The 18,063-nt window shown below is 45.5% G+C and overlaps 1 protein-coding gene across 1 annotated transcript in view; it reads left to right on the top strand.

Moving 5' to 3' along the window:
- The first annotated feature begins 4,929 nt into the window (after positions 1-4,929).
- Positions 4,930-18,063, top strand: part of LOC140714083 (bone morphogenetic protein 4) — a 270,592-nt gene continuing 257,458 nt past the window's right edge. Inside the window, exon 1 of the mRNA XM_073024811.1 lies at positions 4,930-5,248. Within this exon, the coding sequence (XP_072880912.1) occupies positions 4,978-5,248 (271 nt within the window). The 5' untranslated portion in view covers positions 4,930-4,977. The remainder of the gene's footprint in view (positions 5,249-18,063) is intronic.

Consider the following 18,063-nt stretch of genomic DNA (forward strand, 5'->3'; position numbering starts at 1 on the left):
TCTAGTCATTCTTTAAAGATCATTATTAATGCCTCCATGATCTCTTCTGCCACCTCATTCAGAATCCTGGGGTGTAGACCATCTGGTCCAGGTGACTTATCTACCTTCAGACCTTTCAGTTTCCAAAGAACTTTCTCCTTAGTAATGTAAACTTCACTCACTTTTGCCCCTTGACAGTCTCGATCTTTTGGCATGCTGTAGTGTCTTCTACAATGAAGACTGATGCAAAATACTTAATTGGTTTGTCTGCCATTTTGTTTCCCCTATTACTACCTCTCCAGCATTGTTTTCCAGCGGTCTGATATCTATTGTCACCTCTCTTTTACACTTTATGTATCTGAAGAACCTTTTGGTATCCTCTTTAATATTAATGGCCAGCTTACATTCATATTCCATCTTTATTTTTTTAATTATTTTTTAGTTGCCTTCTGTTAGTTTATGAAAGCTTCCCACTAATTTTGCTCTGTTATATGCCCTCTTTTGGCTTTTATGTTGACTTTCACTTGTTAACTAGTGTTGTGGCTTGTTTCCTTTAGAATACTCTTTCCTCTTTGGGATGTATATATTATGTGCCTTCCAAATTGCTTCCAGAAATTCCAGCCATTGCTGCTCTGCTGTCGTCCCTGCCAGTGTTCTTTTCCAATCAATTCAGGCCAACTCCTCTCTCATGCCTTTGTAATTCCCTTTACTCCACTGTAATACTGATACATCTGACTTTTTGTCAACTTGTTTTCCTCAAGTTTCAGTGTGAATTTGATCATTTTATGATCACTTCTCCTAAGGGGTCCTTTACCTTAAGCTCTCTAATCAATTGTGTTTCATTGCACAACACCCAATCCAGAATAGCTGGTCACCTAGTGGGCTCCACCATGAGCTGCTATAAAATCCATCTTGTAGGAACTCTAGAAATTCCCCCTCCTAGAATCCAGCACCAACCTGATTTTCCCAATCTACCTGCATATTGAAATCCCCCATGACTATTGTAACATTGTCCTTTTGACATGCATTTCCTGTTGTAATTTGTAGATCACATCCTTACTACTGTTTGTTTTTTTTTTTACTGTTGCAGTTCCTTAGCTCTATCCACAATGATTCAACACCTTCCAACCCTATGTCACCTCTTTCTAATGATTTGATTTGATTTTTCACCAACAGAGCAACACCACCCCCTCTGCCTTCCTACCTGTCCTTTTGGTACAATGTGTGTCCTTGGACATGAAGCTCCCAGCGGTAATTTTCTTTCAGCCATGATTCAGTGATGCCGACACCATCATACATGCCAATCTGCAACTGTGCTATAGGTTCATCTACCGTATTTTGTATACTGCACACATTCAAGAGAACACCTTCAGACCATTATTCACCCCTTTTGTTGTTGTCCACCTTTTACGTTTCAATTCATCCTGTTGACAGCAATTTTGCCCCATCAACAGCCTCTCCTCACTACACATTGCCTCTGTTTGTAAACCAGCTACCTCATCCTCAGCACTATTATCTGTCTTTCCTACAACACTTCTTGTATTGAAATACAGGTAGCTCAGGACACTAGTCACACCACGCTCAACCTTTTGATTCTTAACTTTGTCAGAGGTCTTACCAACATCTGCCTCCACAATCTCTCCACTAACTGCTCTGGCACTCTGGTTCCCATCCCCCTTGTGACTCTAGTTTACATCCCACTGTGCAGCATTACAAACCTCCCCGTTGAATTCAGGTGCAAACCATCCTTCTGAACAGGTCCCACCCTCCCTGGAACAGAGCACAATGATACAAAAATTGTATGCCCTGCCACCTACACCAACTCCTTAGCAATGTGTTAAACTGTATAATCTTCCTAGTTCTGGCCTCACTAGCACGTGACACAGGTAGCAATCCTGAGATCACAACGCTGGAGGTCCTGCCCTTTAACTTAGCACCTAACTCCCTGAAATCAGAGTGGACAGCTATGTATGGAGCCGAAAGAGATGGGGGAGATTTTGAACAATTTCTTTTCTTCGGTATTCACTGAGGAGAAGTATATTGAATTGTGTAAGGTAAGGGAAGCAAGTAGGGAAGTTATGGAAACTATGATGATTAAAGAGGAGGAAGTACTGGCGCTTTTAAGGAATATAAAAGTGGATAAATCTCCGGGTCCAGACAGGATATTCCCTAGGACCTTGAGAAAGGTTAGTGTAGAAATAGCAGGAGCTCTGACAGAAATATTTCAAATGTCATTAGAAACGGGGATGGTGCTGGAGGATTAGCGTATTGCTCATGTGGTTCCATTGTTTAAAAAGGGTTCTAAGAGTAAACCTAGCAATTGTAGGCCTGTCAGTTTGACGTCAGTGGTGGGTAAATTAATGGAAAGTACTCTTAGAGATGGTATATATAATTATCTGGATAGACAGGGTCTGATTAGGAACAGTCAACATGGATTTGTGCGTGGAACGTCATGTTTGACAAATCTTATTGAATTTTTTGAAGAGGTTACGAGGAAAGTTGATGAGCTTGAGATCATTTGGGTTTTTGGTGTTTGGCAAGGGGCAATAAAAAAGTTAGGTTTGAGTGGAACAGCAACTGTGGGGGTGGGCCTGGATTAGAGAGGCAAGCTGAGGCTTTGGCTCAAGAGACAGAGGCCAGGGTAGATTTCCTTCATTCCTTTCTCCCTCCCTTCCATCCATCTTGCTTCCTTTCCTTTCCTATTGCATAGTTAGAGCAATGGGATTGACAGTCGGTATAGTGGAGTGCTCCTCTTGCAGGATATGGGAAGACAGGCAGATCTCCAGTATCCGTGACAACTAAACAGTGCTTCCTGCCACAGCTTCTTCCCAGCAGCATTAAGGAACTAGAGCTGGAAGTAAAAGTATTAGAGAGATAGAGTGGTTGATATAGAGGAGATATATAGAGGATATATAGAGGAGATACAGGGATACAGGGATACAGTTATACCTAAGGTACAGGACACAAGTAACTGGGAAACCATCGGGAGAGGCAAAGGGGTTAGGCAGCCAGTGCAGTTCCCCTCAATAACAAATATACTGCTTTGGATACTGTTGTGGGGTGGGTAATCTACCAGGGTAAACTGCAACAATCAGATCTTTCAAATGTCATTAGAAACGGGGATGGTGCCGGAGGATTGGCGTATTGCTCATGTGGTTCCATTGTTTAAAAAGGGTTCTAAGAGTAAACCTAGCAATTATAGGCCTGTCAGTTTGATGTCAGTGGTGGGTAAATTAATGGAAAGTACTCTTAGAAATGGTATATATAATTATCTGGATAGACAGGGTCTGATTAGGTACAGTCAACATGGATTTGTGCGTGGAAGGTCATGTTTGACAAATCTTATTGAATTTTTTGATAAAGCTTACGAGGAAAGTTGACGAGGGTAAAGCAGTGGATGTTGTCTAAATGGACTTCAGTAAGGCCTTTGACAAGGTTCCACACGGAAGGTTAGTTAGGAAGGTTCAATCGTTAGGTATTAATATTGAAGTAGTAAAATGGATTCAATAGTGGCTGGATGGGAGATGCCAGAGAGTAGTGGTGGATAACTGTTTGTCAGGTTGGAGGCCGGTGACTAGTGGTATGCCTGATGGATCTGTACTGGGTCCAATGTTGTTTGTCAAATACATTGATGATCTGGATGATGGGGTGGTAAATTGGATTAGTAAGTATGCAGATGATACTAAGGTAGGTGGCGTTGTGGATAATGATGTAGGTTTTCAAAGTTTGCAGAGAGATTTAGGCCAGTTAGAAGAGTGGGTTGAATGATGGCAGATGAAGTTTAATGCTGATAAGCGTGAGGTGCTACCTTTTGGTAGGAATAATCCAACTAGGACGTACATGGTAAATGGTAGGGCATTGAAGAATGTGGTAGAACAGAGTGATCTATGAATAATGGTGCATAGTTCCCTGAAGGTGGAATCTCATGTGGATAGGGTGGTGAAGAAAGCTTTTGGTATGTTGGCCTTTATAAATCAGAGCACTGAGTGTAGGAGTTGGGATGTAATGTTAAAATTGTACAAGGCATTGGTAAGGCCGAATTTGGAGTATTGTGTACAGTTCTGGTCACCAAATTATCGGAAAGATTTGAACAAAATAGAGAGAGTACAGAAAAGATTTACTAGAATGTTACCTGGGTTTCAGCACCTAAGTTACAGGGAAAGATTGAACAAGTTAGGTCTTTATTTTTTGGAGTGTAGAAGGTTGAGGGGGGACTTGATAGAGGTATTTAAAACTATGAGAGGGATAGATAGAGTTGACGTGGATAAGCTTTTTCCATTGAGAGTAGGGGAGATTCAAACAAGAGGACATGAGTTGAGAGTTAGGGGGCAAAAGTTTAAGGGTAACACAAGGGGGAATTTCTTTACTCAGAGAGTGGTAGCTGTGTGGAATGAGCTTCCAGTAGAAGTGGTAGAGGCAGGTTCGGTATTGTCATCTAAACTAAATTTAGATAGGTATATGGACAGGAAAGGAATGGAGGGTTATGGGCTGAGTGTGGGTCAGTGGGACTAGGTGAGAGTAAGCGTTCGGCATTGACTAGAAGGGCCGAGATGGCCTGTTTCCGTGCTGTAATTGTTATATGGTTATATATTTATATGGATGGTATGGGTTGCTAGCTTGCTTTTGCCCTGGATGGTATATCACCCAGGAAACACCAATGAATGAAGAAAATAATAGTGAGAGCTGAATTGTAAAGTTGTAATCAGTCAGCTGGGGGTAAATCTTTTTGTTTGTCCCTCTCTAACTGCTATGTTTTATTGCAATCCAAATTTATTCTTGGTCCCCAGTGGGTTAACTGCTGATTTCCTGCTGTTTCTTAGTGCTACTAATGAGTTTCAAAATCTGCCAAGTGCTTCAAGAATTTGCAATTAATTAACATCAGCTTCCTGGCTGGAGTTCATTATCACTCCCCCTTGTACTACGAGGCTCAGAGCACACACAACAATTCAGTTGAGGGTGTGTTGCAAAGAAGAAATATCTTGGGAGACAAAAGTTTCAATGGGAAAATTCAGCTTTCTTTTCACATCTTGCCTGCTCATCTGCTTCTTGGCATCAGAGCTAACATATTACTACGCAGATAGTCATGGAATACAGCAGCCATTTAGTAAGGCCATTCTGGAGATGTTACATATAAATACACTTACATTTCCACAGCGTACTAAACTTCATCCCTACATGAGAAAAATCTATCGACAACTCAGCTCATCAGAAGCTAAGGATTCCACTGAACCCGAGGGAACTCTGGTCCAAAGTTTCAGGAGTATCAGAGGTAAGTTTTGCTAACAGTTTATTCTGCACAGATCTGAATCTGCATTTAGAATTATTTTAATCAAACCTTTCCTTAGCTCTAAATTCTCACTTCATTTTGTTTTTTACTGAAAGCATACAGTAGGTTCCCTTGCATGAGATTAAGGATTAATCGAAGGAAAAATGCAAGAATATTTTTCATTCAGTTTAGGAGAGAACTCAGATTTGTTTGAAATCGGTATGCCCAGAGCAAAACAAAATCTGCTTTAATGGATGTATCATTATTAAATTTACATGGAGAGGTCCCATAATTTACTGTTCAAATAATGGAAATGTATTTTGTTTTGAATAAAGGCATGTAGTTCATACAGTAAAAAATTTAAAACTTGTCATTTATTAAATACAGACATATCTCAAATAATCCTCCCAGATTAGTTGCAACCTATTCAGCTGAGAGAGCTCAATCAATGCCTCATCAAAACAAAAATCAGAATTGTTTCAACACTGAATTAACTTGCAAAGAAAGTCTAGTGCTAAAATATTGAGAATGTAGGGATGGGTTGGGTGGATTGTACTGATGCAGTTGGGTTACAGTTATTTGAGCTTGTGATCCTGTTGTTCAAGAGCCAACATTAAGTTATTTGGAGCATGGGTGACAAAGGGTGACCTGGGCAAATGATTACACTGTGGATAGGCAGTCAGCAGTGTTCCCTGGGAAAATGATTACAGTGGGGATATGCAGTGAGCAGTGTTCCCTGGGCAAATGATTACAGTGTGGATAGGCAGTGAGCAGTGTTCCCTGGGCAAATGATTACAGTGTGGAAAGGCAGTGAGCAGTGTTCCCTGGGGAAATGATTACACTGTGGATAGGCAGTGAGCAGTGTTCCCTGGGCAAATCATTACAGTATGTATAGGCAGTGAGCATTATTCCCTTGGGAAATGATTACAGTGTGGATAGGCAGTGAGCAGCGTTTCCTGGGAAAATGATTACAGTGTGGACAGGTAGTGAGCAGTGATCCCTGGGGAAATGTATACAGTGTGGATAGGCAGTGAGCATTATTCCCTGGGGAAATCATTACAGTGTGGATAGGCAGTGAACAGCGTTACCTGGGCAAATGATTACAGTGTGGCTAGGCAGTGAGCAGCGTTACCTGGACAAATGATAACAGAGTGGATAGGCAGTGAGCATTATTCCCTGGGGAAATGAGTACAGTGCGGATAGGCAGTGAGCAGCGTTACCTGGGAAAATGATTACATTCTGGATAGGCAGTGAGCAGTGTTCCCTGGGGAAATGATTACAGTGTGGTTAGGCAGTGAGCAGATTTCCCTGGGCAAATCTCTACAGTGTGGATAGGCAGTGAGATGCGTTACCTGGGCAAATGATTACAGTGTGGATAGGTAGCCAGCAGCGTTACGTGGGAAAATGATTTCAGTGTGGATAGGCAGTGAGCAGTGTTCCCAAAGGAAATGATTACATTGTGGTTAGGCAGTGAGCAGTATTCCCTGGGCAAATTTTTACAGTGTGGATAGGCAGTGAGCAGCGTTACCTGGGAAAATGATTACAGTGTGGACAGGCAGTCAGCAGTATTCCCTGGGCAAATTTTTCCAGTTTGGATAGGCAGTGAGCAGTGTTCCCTGAGGAAAGGATTATAGTGTGGATAGGCAGTGAGCAGCGTTACCTGGGCAAATGATTACAGTGTGGATAGGCAGTGAGAAGCGTTACCTGGGCAAATGATTACAGTGTGGATAGGCAGTGAGCAGCATTACCTGGGCAAATGATTACAGTTTGGATAGGCAGTGAGCAGTGTTCCCTGTGGAAAATGATTACAGTGTGGACAGGCAGTGAGCAGTGTTCCCTGTGAAAATGTTTGCAGTGTGGATAGGCAGTGAGCAGATTTCCCTGGGAAAATGATTACAGTTTGGATAGGCAGTGAGCAGCGATACCTAGGAAAATGATTACAGTGTGGACAGGCAGTGAGCAGTGTTCCCTGGGGAAATGTTTACAGTGTGAATAGGCAGTGAGCAGTGTTACCTGGGGAAATTATTACAGTGTGGATAGGAAGTGAGCAGTATTCCCTGGGCAAATTTTTACAGTGTGGATAGGCAGTGAGCATTATTCCCTGTGGAAATGATTACAGTGAGGATAGGCAGTGAGCAGTGTTACCTGGGGAAGTGATTACAATGTGGATAGGCAGTGAGCAGTATTCCCTGGGCAAATTTTTACAGTGTGGATAGACAGTGAGCATTATTCCCTGGGGAAATGATTACAGTGTGGATAGGCAGTGAGCAGTGTTCCCTGGGGAAATGATTACAGTGTGGACAGGCAGTGAGCAGTGTTCCCTGGGGAAATGATTACAGTGTGGACAGGCAGTGAGCAGTGTTCCCTGGGGAAATGATTACAGTGTGGCTAGGCAGTGAGCAGCGTTCCCTGGGGAAATGATTACAGTGTGGATAGGCGGTGAGCAGTGTTCCTTGGGCAAATGATTACAGTGTGGATAGGCAGTGAGCAGTGTTCCCTGGGGAAATGATTACAGTGTGGACAGGCAGTGAGCAGTGTTCCCTGGGGAAATGATTACAGTGTGGCTAGGCAGTGAGCAGCGTTCCCTGGGGAAATGATTACAGTGTGGACAGGCAGTGAGCAGTGTTCCCTGGGGAAATGATTACAGTGTGGACAGGCAGTGAGCAGTGTTCCCTGGGGAAATGATTACAGTGTGGCTAGGCAGTGAGCAGCGATCCCTGGGGAAATGATTACAGTGTGGATAGGCGGTGAGCAGTATTCCTTGGGCAAATGATTACAGTGTGGATAGGCAGTGAGCATTGTTCCCTGGGGAAATGATTACATTGTGGACAGGCAGTGAGCAGTGTTCCCTGGGGAAATGTTTACAGTTTGGATAAGCAGTGAGCAGCGTTACCTGGGAAAATGATTACCGTGTGGATAGTCAGTGAGCAGTGTTCCCTCGGGAAATAATTACAGTTTGGATAAGCAGTGAGCAGCGTTACCTGGGAAAATGATTACAGTGTGGATAGGCAGTGAGCAGTGTTCCCTGGGGAAATAATTACAGTGTGGATAGGCAGTGAGCAGCGTTACCTGGGCAAATGATTACAGTGCAGATAGGCAGTGAGCATTATTCCCTGGGGAGATGATTATAGTGTGGATAGGCAGTGAGCAGCATTACCTTGCCAAATGATTACAGTATGGATAGGCAGTGAGCAGTGCTCCCTGGGGAAATGATTACAGTGGGGATAGGCAGTGAACAGTGTTCCCTTGGGAAATGATTACAGTGTGGATTGGCAGTGAGCAGCGTTACCTGGACAAATGATTACAGTGTGGATAGGCAGTGAGCAGTGTTCCCTGGGGAAATGATTACATTGTGGATAGGCAGTGAGCAGTGTTCCCTGGGGAAATGATTACAGTGTGGTTCGGCAGTGAGCAGATTTCCCTGGGCAAATATCTACAGTGTGGATAGGCAGTGAGCAGTGTTCCCTGGGGAAATGATTACAGTGTGGATAGGCAGTGAGCAGTGTTCCCTGGGGAAATGATTACAGTGTGGATAGGCAGTGAGCAGTGTTCCCTGGACAAATGATTACAGTGTGGATAGGCAGTAAGCAGTGTTCCGTGGGGAAATGATTACAGTGTGGACAGTCAGTGAGCAGTGTTCCCTGGGGAAATGTTTACAGTTTGGATAAGCAGTGAGCAGCGTTACCTGGGAAAATAATTACAGTGTGGATAGGCAATGAGCATTATTCCCTGGGGAAATGATTACAGTGTCGATAGGAAGTGAGCAGCGTTACCTGGGCAAATGATTACAGTGTGGTTAGTCAGTGAGCAGAGTTCCCTGGGTAAATGATTACATTGTGGACAGGCAGTGAGCAGTGTTCCCTGGGGAAATGTTTACCGTGTAGATAGGAAGTGAGCATTATACCCTGGTGTAATGATTACAGTATGGATAGGAGGTGAGCAGAGTTACCGGGACAAATGTTTACCGCGTGGAAAGGCAGTGAACAGTGTACCCTGGGGAAATGATTACAGTGTGGATAGGCAGTGAGCGTTGTTCCCTGGGGCAATGATTACAGTGTGGATAGGCAGGGAGCAGCGATCCCTGGGGAAATGATTACAGTGTGGATAGTCAGTGAGCAGTGTTCCCTGGGGAAATGATTACATTGTGGATAGGCAGTGATCAGTGTTCCCTGGGGAAATGTTTACAGTGTAGATAGGCAGTGAGCATTATTCCCTGGTGTAATGATTACAGTGTGGATAGGAGGTGAGCAGAGTTACCAGGACAAATGTTTACCACGTGGATAGGCAGTGAGCAGTGTACCCTGGGGAAATGATTACAGTGTGGATAGGCAGTGAGCAGTGTTCCATGGGGAAATGATTGCATTTTGGACAGGCAGTGATCAGTGTTCCCTGGGGAAATGTTTACAGTGTAGATAGGCAGTGAGCATTATTCCCTGGTGTAATGATTACAGTGTGGATAGGAGGTGAGCAGAGTTACCAGGACAAATGTTTACCGCGTGGATAGGCAGTGAGCAGTATACCCTGGGGAAATGATTACAGTGTGGATAGGAGGTGAGCAGAGTTACCAGGACAAATGTTTACCGCGTGGATAGGCAGTGAGCAGCGTTCCCTGGGGAAATGATTACAGTGTGGACAGGCAGTGAGCAGTGTTCCCTGGGGAAATGATTACAGTGTGGACAGGCAGTGAGCAGTGTTCCCTGGGGAAATGATTACAGTGTGGCTAGGCAGTGAGCAGCGATCCCTGGGGAAATGATTACAGTGTGGATAGGCGGTGAGCAGTATTCCTTGGGCAAATGATTACAGTGTGGATAGGCAGTGAGCAGTGTTCCCTGGGGAAATGATTACATTGTGGACAGGCAGTGAGCAGTGTTCCCTGGGGAAATGTTTACAGTTTGGATAAGCAGTGAGCAGCGTTACCTGGGAAAATGATTACCGTGTGGATAGTCAGTGAGCAGTGTTCCCTCGGGAAATAATTACAGTTTGGATAAGCAGTGAGCAGCGTTACCTGGGAAAATGATTACAGTGTGGATAGGCAGTGAGCAGTGTTCCCTGGGGAAATCATTACAGTGTGGATAGGCAGTGAGCAGCGTTACCTGGGCAAATGATTACAGTGCAGATAGGCAGTGAGCATTATACCCTGGGGAGATGATTATAGTGTGGATAGGCAGTGAGCAGCATTACCTTGCCAAATGATTACAGTATGGATAGGCAGTGAGCAGTGCTCCCTGGGGAAATGATTACAGTGGGGATAGGCAGTGAACAGTGTTCCCTTGGGAAATGATTACAGTGTGGATTGGCAGTGAGCAGCGTTACCTGGACAAATGATTACAGTGTGGATAGGCAGTGAGCAGTGTTCCCTGGGGAAATGATTACATTGTGGATAGGCAGTGAGCAGTGTTCCCTGGGGAAATGATTACAGTGTGGTTCGGCAGTGAGCAGATTTCCCTGGGCAAATATCTACAGTGTGGATAGGCAGTGAGCAGTGTTCCCTGGGGAAATGATTACAGTGTGGATAGGCAGTGAGCAGTGTTCCCTGGGGAAATGATTACAGTGTGGATAGGCAGTGAGCAGTGTTCCCTGGACAAATGATTACAGTGTGGATAGGCAGTAAGCAGTGTTCCGTGGGGAAATGATTACAGTGTGGACAGTCAGTGAGCAGTGTTCCCTGGGGAAATGTTTACAGTTTGGATAAGCAGTGAGCAGCGTTACCTGGGAAAATAATTACAGTGTGGATAGGCAGTGAGCATTATTCCCTGGGGAAATGATTACAGTGTCGATAGGAAGTGAGCAGCGTTACCTGGGCAAATGATTACAGTGTGGTTAGTCAGTGAGCAGAGTTCCTTGGGTAAATGATTACATTGTGGACAGGCAGTGAGCAGTGTTCCCTGGGGAAATGTTTACCGTGTAGATAGGAAGTGAGCATTATACCCTGGTGTAATGATTACAGTATGGATAGGAGGTGAGCAGAGTTACCGGGACAAATGTTTACCGCGTGGATAGGCAGTGAACAGTGTACCCTGGGGAAATGATTACAGTGTGGATAGGCAGTGAGCGTTGTTCCCTGGGGCAATGATTACAGTGTGGATAGGCAGGGAGCAGCGATCCCTGGGGAAATGATTACAGTGTGGATAGTCAGTGAGCAGTGTTCCCTGGGGAAATGATTACATTGTGGATAGGCAGTGATCAGTGTTCCCTGGGGAAATGTTTACAGTGTAGATAGGCAGTGAGCATTATTCCCTGGTGTAATGATTACAGTGTGGATAGGAGGTGAGCAGAGTTACCAGGACAAATGTTTACCGCGTGGATAGGCAGTGAGCAGTATACCCTGGGGAAATGATTACAGTGTGGATAGGCAGTGAGCAGTGTTCCCTGGGGAAATGATTACAGTGTGGATAGGCAGTGAGCAGTGTACCCTGGGGAAATGATTACAGTGTGCATAGGCAGTGAGCAGCGTTACCTGGGGAAATGATTACATTTTGGACAGGCAGTGATCAGTGTTCCCTGGGGAAATGTTTACAGTGTAGATAGGCAGTGAGCATTATTCCCTGGTTTAATGATTACAGTGTGGATAGGAGGTGAGCAGAGTTACCAGGACAAATGTTTACCGCGTGGATAGTCAGAGAGCCGTGTACCCTGGGGAAATGATTACAGTGTGGATAGGCAGTGAGCAGTGTTCCCTGGGCAAATGATTACAGTGTGGAAAGGCAGTGAGCAGTGTTCCCTGGGGAAATGATTACACTGTGGATAGGCAGTGAGCAGTGTTCCCTGGGCAAATCATTACAGTATGTATAGGCAGTGAGCATTATTCCCTTGGGAAATGATTACAGTGTGGATAGGCAGTGAGCAGCGTTTCCTGGGAAAATGATTACAGTGTGGACAGGTAGTGAGCAGTGATCCCTGGGGAAATGTATACAGTGTGGATAGGCAGTGAGCATTATTCCCTGGGGAAATCATTACAGTGTGGATAGGCAGTGAACAGCGTTACCTGGGCAAATGATTACAGTGTGGCTAGGCAGTGAGCAGCGTTACCTGGACAAATGATAACAGAGTGGATAGGCAGTGAGCATTATTCCCTGGGGAAATGATTACAGTGTGGATAGGCAGTGAGCAGCGTTACCTTGGAAAATGATTACATTCTGGATAGGCAGTGAGCAGTGTTCCCTGGGGAAATGATTACAGTGTGGTTAGGCAGTGAGCAGATTTCCCTGGGCAAATCTCTACAGTGTGGATAGGCAGTGAGATGCGTTACCTGGGCAAATGATTACAGTGTGGATAGGTAGCCAGCAGCGTTACGTGGGAAAACGATTTCAGTGTGGATAGGCAGTGAGCAGTGTTCCCAAAGGAAATGATTACATTGTGGTTAGGCAGTGAGCAGTATTCCCTGGGCAAATTTTTACAGTGTGGATAGGCAGTGAGCAGCGTTACCTGGGAAAATGATTACAGTGTGGACAGGCAGTCAGCAGTATTCCCTGGGCAAATTTTTCCAGTTTGGATAGGCAGTGAGCAGTGTTCCCTGAGGAAAGGATTATAGTGTGGATAGGCAGTGAGCAGCGTTACCTGGGCAAATGATTACAGTGTGGATAGGCAGTGAGAAGCGTTACCTGGGCAAATGATTACAGTGTGGATAGGCAGTGAGCAGCATTACCTGGGCAAATGATTACAGTTTGGATAGGCAGTGAGCAGTGTTCCCTGTGGAAAATGATTACAGTGTGGACAGGCAGTGAGCAGTGTTCCCTGTGGAAATGTTTGCAGTGTGGATAGGCAGTGAGCAGATTTCCCTGGGAAAATGATTACAGTTTGGATAGGCAGTGAGCAGCGATACCTAGGAAAATGATTACAGTGTGGACAGGCAGTGAGCAGTGTTCCCTGGGGAAATGTTTACAGTGTGTATAGGAAGTGAGCAGCGTTACCTGGGCAAATGATAACAGTGTGGATAGGAAGTGAGCAGTATTCCCTGGGCAAATTTTTACAGTGTGGATAGGCAGTGAGCATTATTCCCTGTGGAAATGATTACAGTGAGGATAGGCAGTGAGCAGTGTTACCTGGGGAAGTGATTACAATGTGGATAGGCAGTGAGCAGTATTCCCTGGGCAAATTTTTACAGTGTGGATAGACAGTGAGCATTATTCCCTGGGGAAATGATTACAGTGTGGATAGGCAGTGAACATTATTCCCTGTGGAAATGATTACAGTGTGGATAGTCAGTGCGCAGTATTCCCTGGGCGAATTTTCACAGTGTGGATAGGCAGTGAGCATTATTCCCTGTGGAAATGATTACAGTGTGGATAGGCAGTGAGCAGTGTTCCCTGGGGAAATGATTACAGTGTGGACAGGCAGTGAGCAGTGTTCCCTGGGGAAATGATTACAGTGTGGACAGGCAGTGAGCAGTGTTCCCTGGGGAAATGATTACAGTGTGGCTAGGCAGTGAGCAGCGTTCCCTGGGGAAATGATTACAGTGTGGATAGGCGGTGAGCAGTGTTCCTTGGGCAAATGATTACAGTGTGGATAGGCAGTGAGCAGTGTTCCCTGGGGAAATGATTACAGTGTGGACAGGCAGTGAGCAGTGTTCCCTGGGGAAATGTTTACAGTTTGGATAAGCAGTGAGCAGCGTTACCTGGGAAAATGATTACAGTGTGGATAGTCAGTGAGCAGTGTTCCCTGGGGAAATAATTACAGTTTGGATAAGCAGTGAGCAGCGTTACCTGGGAAAATGATTACAGTGTGGATAGGCAGTGAGCAGTGTTCACTGGGGAAATGATTACAGTGTGGATAGGCAGTGAGCAGCGTTACCTGGGCAAATGATTACAGTGCAGATAGGCAGTGAGCATTATTCCCTGGGGAGATGATTATAGTGTGGATAGGCAGTGAGCAGCATTACCTTGCCAAATGATTACAGTATGGATAGGCAGTGAGCAGTGCTCCCTGGGGAAATGATTACAGTGGGGATAGGCAGTGAACAGTGTTCCCTGTGGAAATGATTACAGTGTGGATAGGCAGTGAGCAGTGTTCCCTGGGGAAATGATTACAGTGTGGCTAGGCAGTGAGCAGCGTTCCCTGGGGAAATGACTACAGTGTGGACAGGCAGTGAGCAGTGTTCCCTGGGGAAATGATTACAGTGTGGACAGGCAGTGAGCAGTGTTCCCTGGGGAAATGATTACAGTGTGGCTAGGCAGTGAGCAGCGTTCCCTGGGGAAATGATTACAGTGTGGATAGGCGGTGAGCAGTATTCCTTGGGCAAATGATTACAGTGTGGATAGGCAGTGAGCAGTGTTCCCTGGGGAAATGATTACATTGTGGACAGGCAGTGAGCAGTGTTCCCTGGGGAAATGTTTACAGTTTGGATAAGCAGTGAGCAGCGTTACCTGGGAAAATGATTACCGTGTGGATAGTCAGTGAGCAGTGTTCCCTCGGGAAATAATTACAGTTTGGATAAGCAGTGAGCAGCGTTACCTGGGAAAATGATTACAGTGTGGATAGGCAGTGAGCAGTGTTCCCTGGGGAAATCATTGCAGTGTGGATAGGCAGTGAGCAGCGTTACCTGGGCAAATGATTACAGTGCAGATAGGCAGTGAGCATTATTCCCTGGGGAGATGATTATAGTGTGGATAGGCAGTGAGCAGCATTACCTTGCCAAATGATTACAGTATGGATAGGCAGTGAGCAGTGCTTCCTGGGGAAATGATTACAGTGGGGATAGGCAGTGAACAGTGTTCCCTTGGGAAATGATTACAGTGTGGATAGGCAGTGAGCAGCGTTACCTGGACAAATGATTACACTGTGGATAGGCAGTGAGCAGTGTTCCCTGAGGAAATGATTACATTGTGGATAGGCAGTGAGCAGTGTTCCCTGGGGAAATGATTACAGTGTGGTTCGGCAGTGAGCAGATTTCCCTGGGCAAATATCTACAGTGTGGATAGGCAGTGAGCAGTGTTCCCTGGGGAAATGATTACAGTGTGGATAGGCAGTGAGCAGTGTTCCCTGGGGAAATGATTACAGTGTGGATAGGCAGTGAGCAGTGTTCCCTGGACAAATGATTACAGTGTGGATAGGCAGTAAGCAGTGTTCCGTGGGGAAATGATTACAGTGTGGACAGGCAGTGAGCAGTGTTCCCTGGGGAAATGTTTACAGTTTGGATAAGCAGTGAGCAGCGTTACCTGGGAAAATAATTACAGTGTGGATAGGCAGTGAGCATTATTCCCTGGGGAAATGATTACAGTGTCGATAGGAAGTGAGCAGCGTTACCTGGGCAAATGATTACAGTGTGGTTAGTCAGTGAGCAGAGTTCCCTGGGTAAAGGATTACATTGTGGACAGGCAGTGAGCAGTGTTCCCTGGGGAAATGTTTACCGTGTAGATAGGAAGTGAGCATTATACCCTGGTGTAATGATTACAGTATGGATAGGAGGTGAGCAGAGTTACCGGGACAAATGTTTACCGCGTGGATAGGCAGTGAACAGTGTACCCTGGGGAAATGATTACAGTGTGGATAGGCAGTGAGCGTTGTTCCCTGGGGCAATGATTACAGTGTGGATAGGCAGGGAGCAGCGATCCCTGGGGAAATGATTACAGTGTGGATAGTCAGTGAGCAGTGTTCCCTGGGGAAATGATTACATTGTGGATAGGCAGTGATCAGTGTTCCCTGGGGAAATGTTTACAGTGTAGATAGGCAGTGAGCATTATTCCCTGGTGTAATGATTACAGTGTGGATAGGAGGTGAGCAGAGTTACCAGGACAAATGTTTACCACGTGGATAGGCAGTGAGCAGTGTACCCTGGGGAAATGATTACAGTGTGGATAGGCAGTGAGCAGTGTTCCATGGGGAAATGATTGCATTTTGGACAGGCAGTGATCAGTGTTCCCTGGGGAAATGTTTACAGTGTAGATAGGCAGTGAGCATTATTCCCTGGTGTAATGATTACAGTGTGGATAGGAGGTGAGCAGAGTTACCAGGACAAATGTTTACCGCGTGGATAGGCAGTGAGCAGTATACCCTGGGGAAATGATTACAGTGTGGATAGGCAGTGAGCAGTGTTCCCTGGGGAAATGATTACAGTGTGGATAGGCAGTGAGCAGTGTACCCTGGGGAAATGATTACAGTGTGCATAGGCAGTGAGCAGCGTTACCTGGAGCAATGATTACATTTTGGACAGGCAGTCATCAGTGTTCCCTGGGGAAATGTTTACAGTGTAGATAGGCAGTGAGCATTATTCCCTGGTTTAATGATTACAGTGTGGATAGGAGGTGAGCAGAGTTACCAGGACAAATGTTTACCGCGTGAACAGTCAGAGAGCCGTGTACCCTGGGGAAATGATTACAGTGTGGAAAGGCAGTGAGCAGTGTTCCCTGGGGAAATGTTTACAGTTTCGATAAGCAGTGAGCAGCGTTACCTGGGAAAATGATGACAGTGTGGATAGGCAGTGAGCAGTGTTCCCTGGGGAAATGATTACAGTTTGGATAAGCAGTGAGCAGCGTTACCTGGGAAAATGATTACAGTGTTGATAGGCAGTGAGCAGTGTTCCCTGGGGAAATGATTACAGTGTGGATAGGAAGTGAGCAGCGGTACCTGGGGAAATAATTACAGTGTGGATAGGCAGTGAGCAGAGTTACCTGGGCAAATGATTACAGTGCAGATAGGCAGTGAGCATTATTCCCTGGGGAGATAATTACAGTGTGGATAGGCAGTGAGCAGAGTTACCTGGGCAAATGATTACAGTGCAGATAGGCAGTGAGCATTATTCCCTGGGGAAATGATTACAGTATGGATAGGCAGTGAGCAGTGCTCCCTGGGGAAATGATTACAGTGGGGATAGGCAGTGAACAGTGTTCCCTTGGGAAATGATTACAGTGTGGATAGGCAGTGAGCAGCGTTACCTGGGCAAATGATTACACTGTGGATAGGCAGTGAGCAGTGTTCCCTGTGGAAATGATTACAGTGTGGATAGGCAGTGAGCAGTGTTCCCTGGGGAAATGATTACACTGTGGATAGGCAGTGAGCAGTGTTCCCTGGGGAAATGATTACATTGTGGATAGGCAGTGAGCAGTGTTCCCTGGGGAAATGATTACAGTGTGGTTCGGCAGTGAGCAGATTTCCCTGGGCAAATATCTACACTGTGGATAGGCAGTTAGCATTATTCCCTTGGGAAATTATTACAGTCTGGATAGGCAGTGAGCAGCGTTTCCTGGGAAAATGATTACACTGTGGACAGGTAGTGAGCAGTGATCCCTGGGGAAATGTTTCCAGTATGGATAGGCAGTGAGCAGTGATCCCTGGGGAAATGTTTACAGTATGGATAGGCAGTGAGCAGTGTTACCTGGGCAAATGATTACACTGAGGATAGGCAGTGAGCAGTGTTCCCTGGGGAAATGTTTACAGTGTAGATAGTAAGTGAGCATTATACCGTGGTGTAATGATTACAGTATGGATAGGAGGTGAGCAGAGTTACCGGGACAAATGTTTACCGCGTGGATAGGCAGTGAACAGTGTACCCTGGGGAAATGATTACAGTGTGGATAGGCAGTGAGCGGTGTTCCCTGGGGCAATGATTACAGTGTGGATAGGCAGGGAGCAGCGATCCCTGGGGAAATGATTACAGTGTGGATAGGCAGTGATCAGTGTTCCCTGGGGAAATGTTTACAGTGTAGATAGGCAGTGAGCATTATTCCCTGGTGTAATGATTACAGTGTGGATAGGAGGTGAGAAGAGTTACCAGGACAAATGTTTACCACGTGGATAGGCAGTGAGCAGTGTACCCTGGGGAAATGATTACAGTGTGGACAGGCAGTGAGCAGTGTTCCCTGGGGAAATGATTACAGTGTGGC

This window comes from Hemitrygon akajei, chromosome 2 (assembly GCF_048418815.1).
Source record: "Hemitrygon akajei chromosome 2, sHemAka1.3, whole genome shotgun sequence".
In the NCBI taxonomy this organism is placed as follows: Eukaryota; Metazoa; Chordata; class Chondrichthyes; order Myliobatiformes; family Dasyatidae; genus Hemitrygon; species Hemitrygon akajei.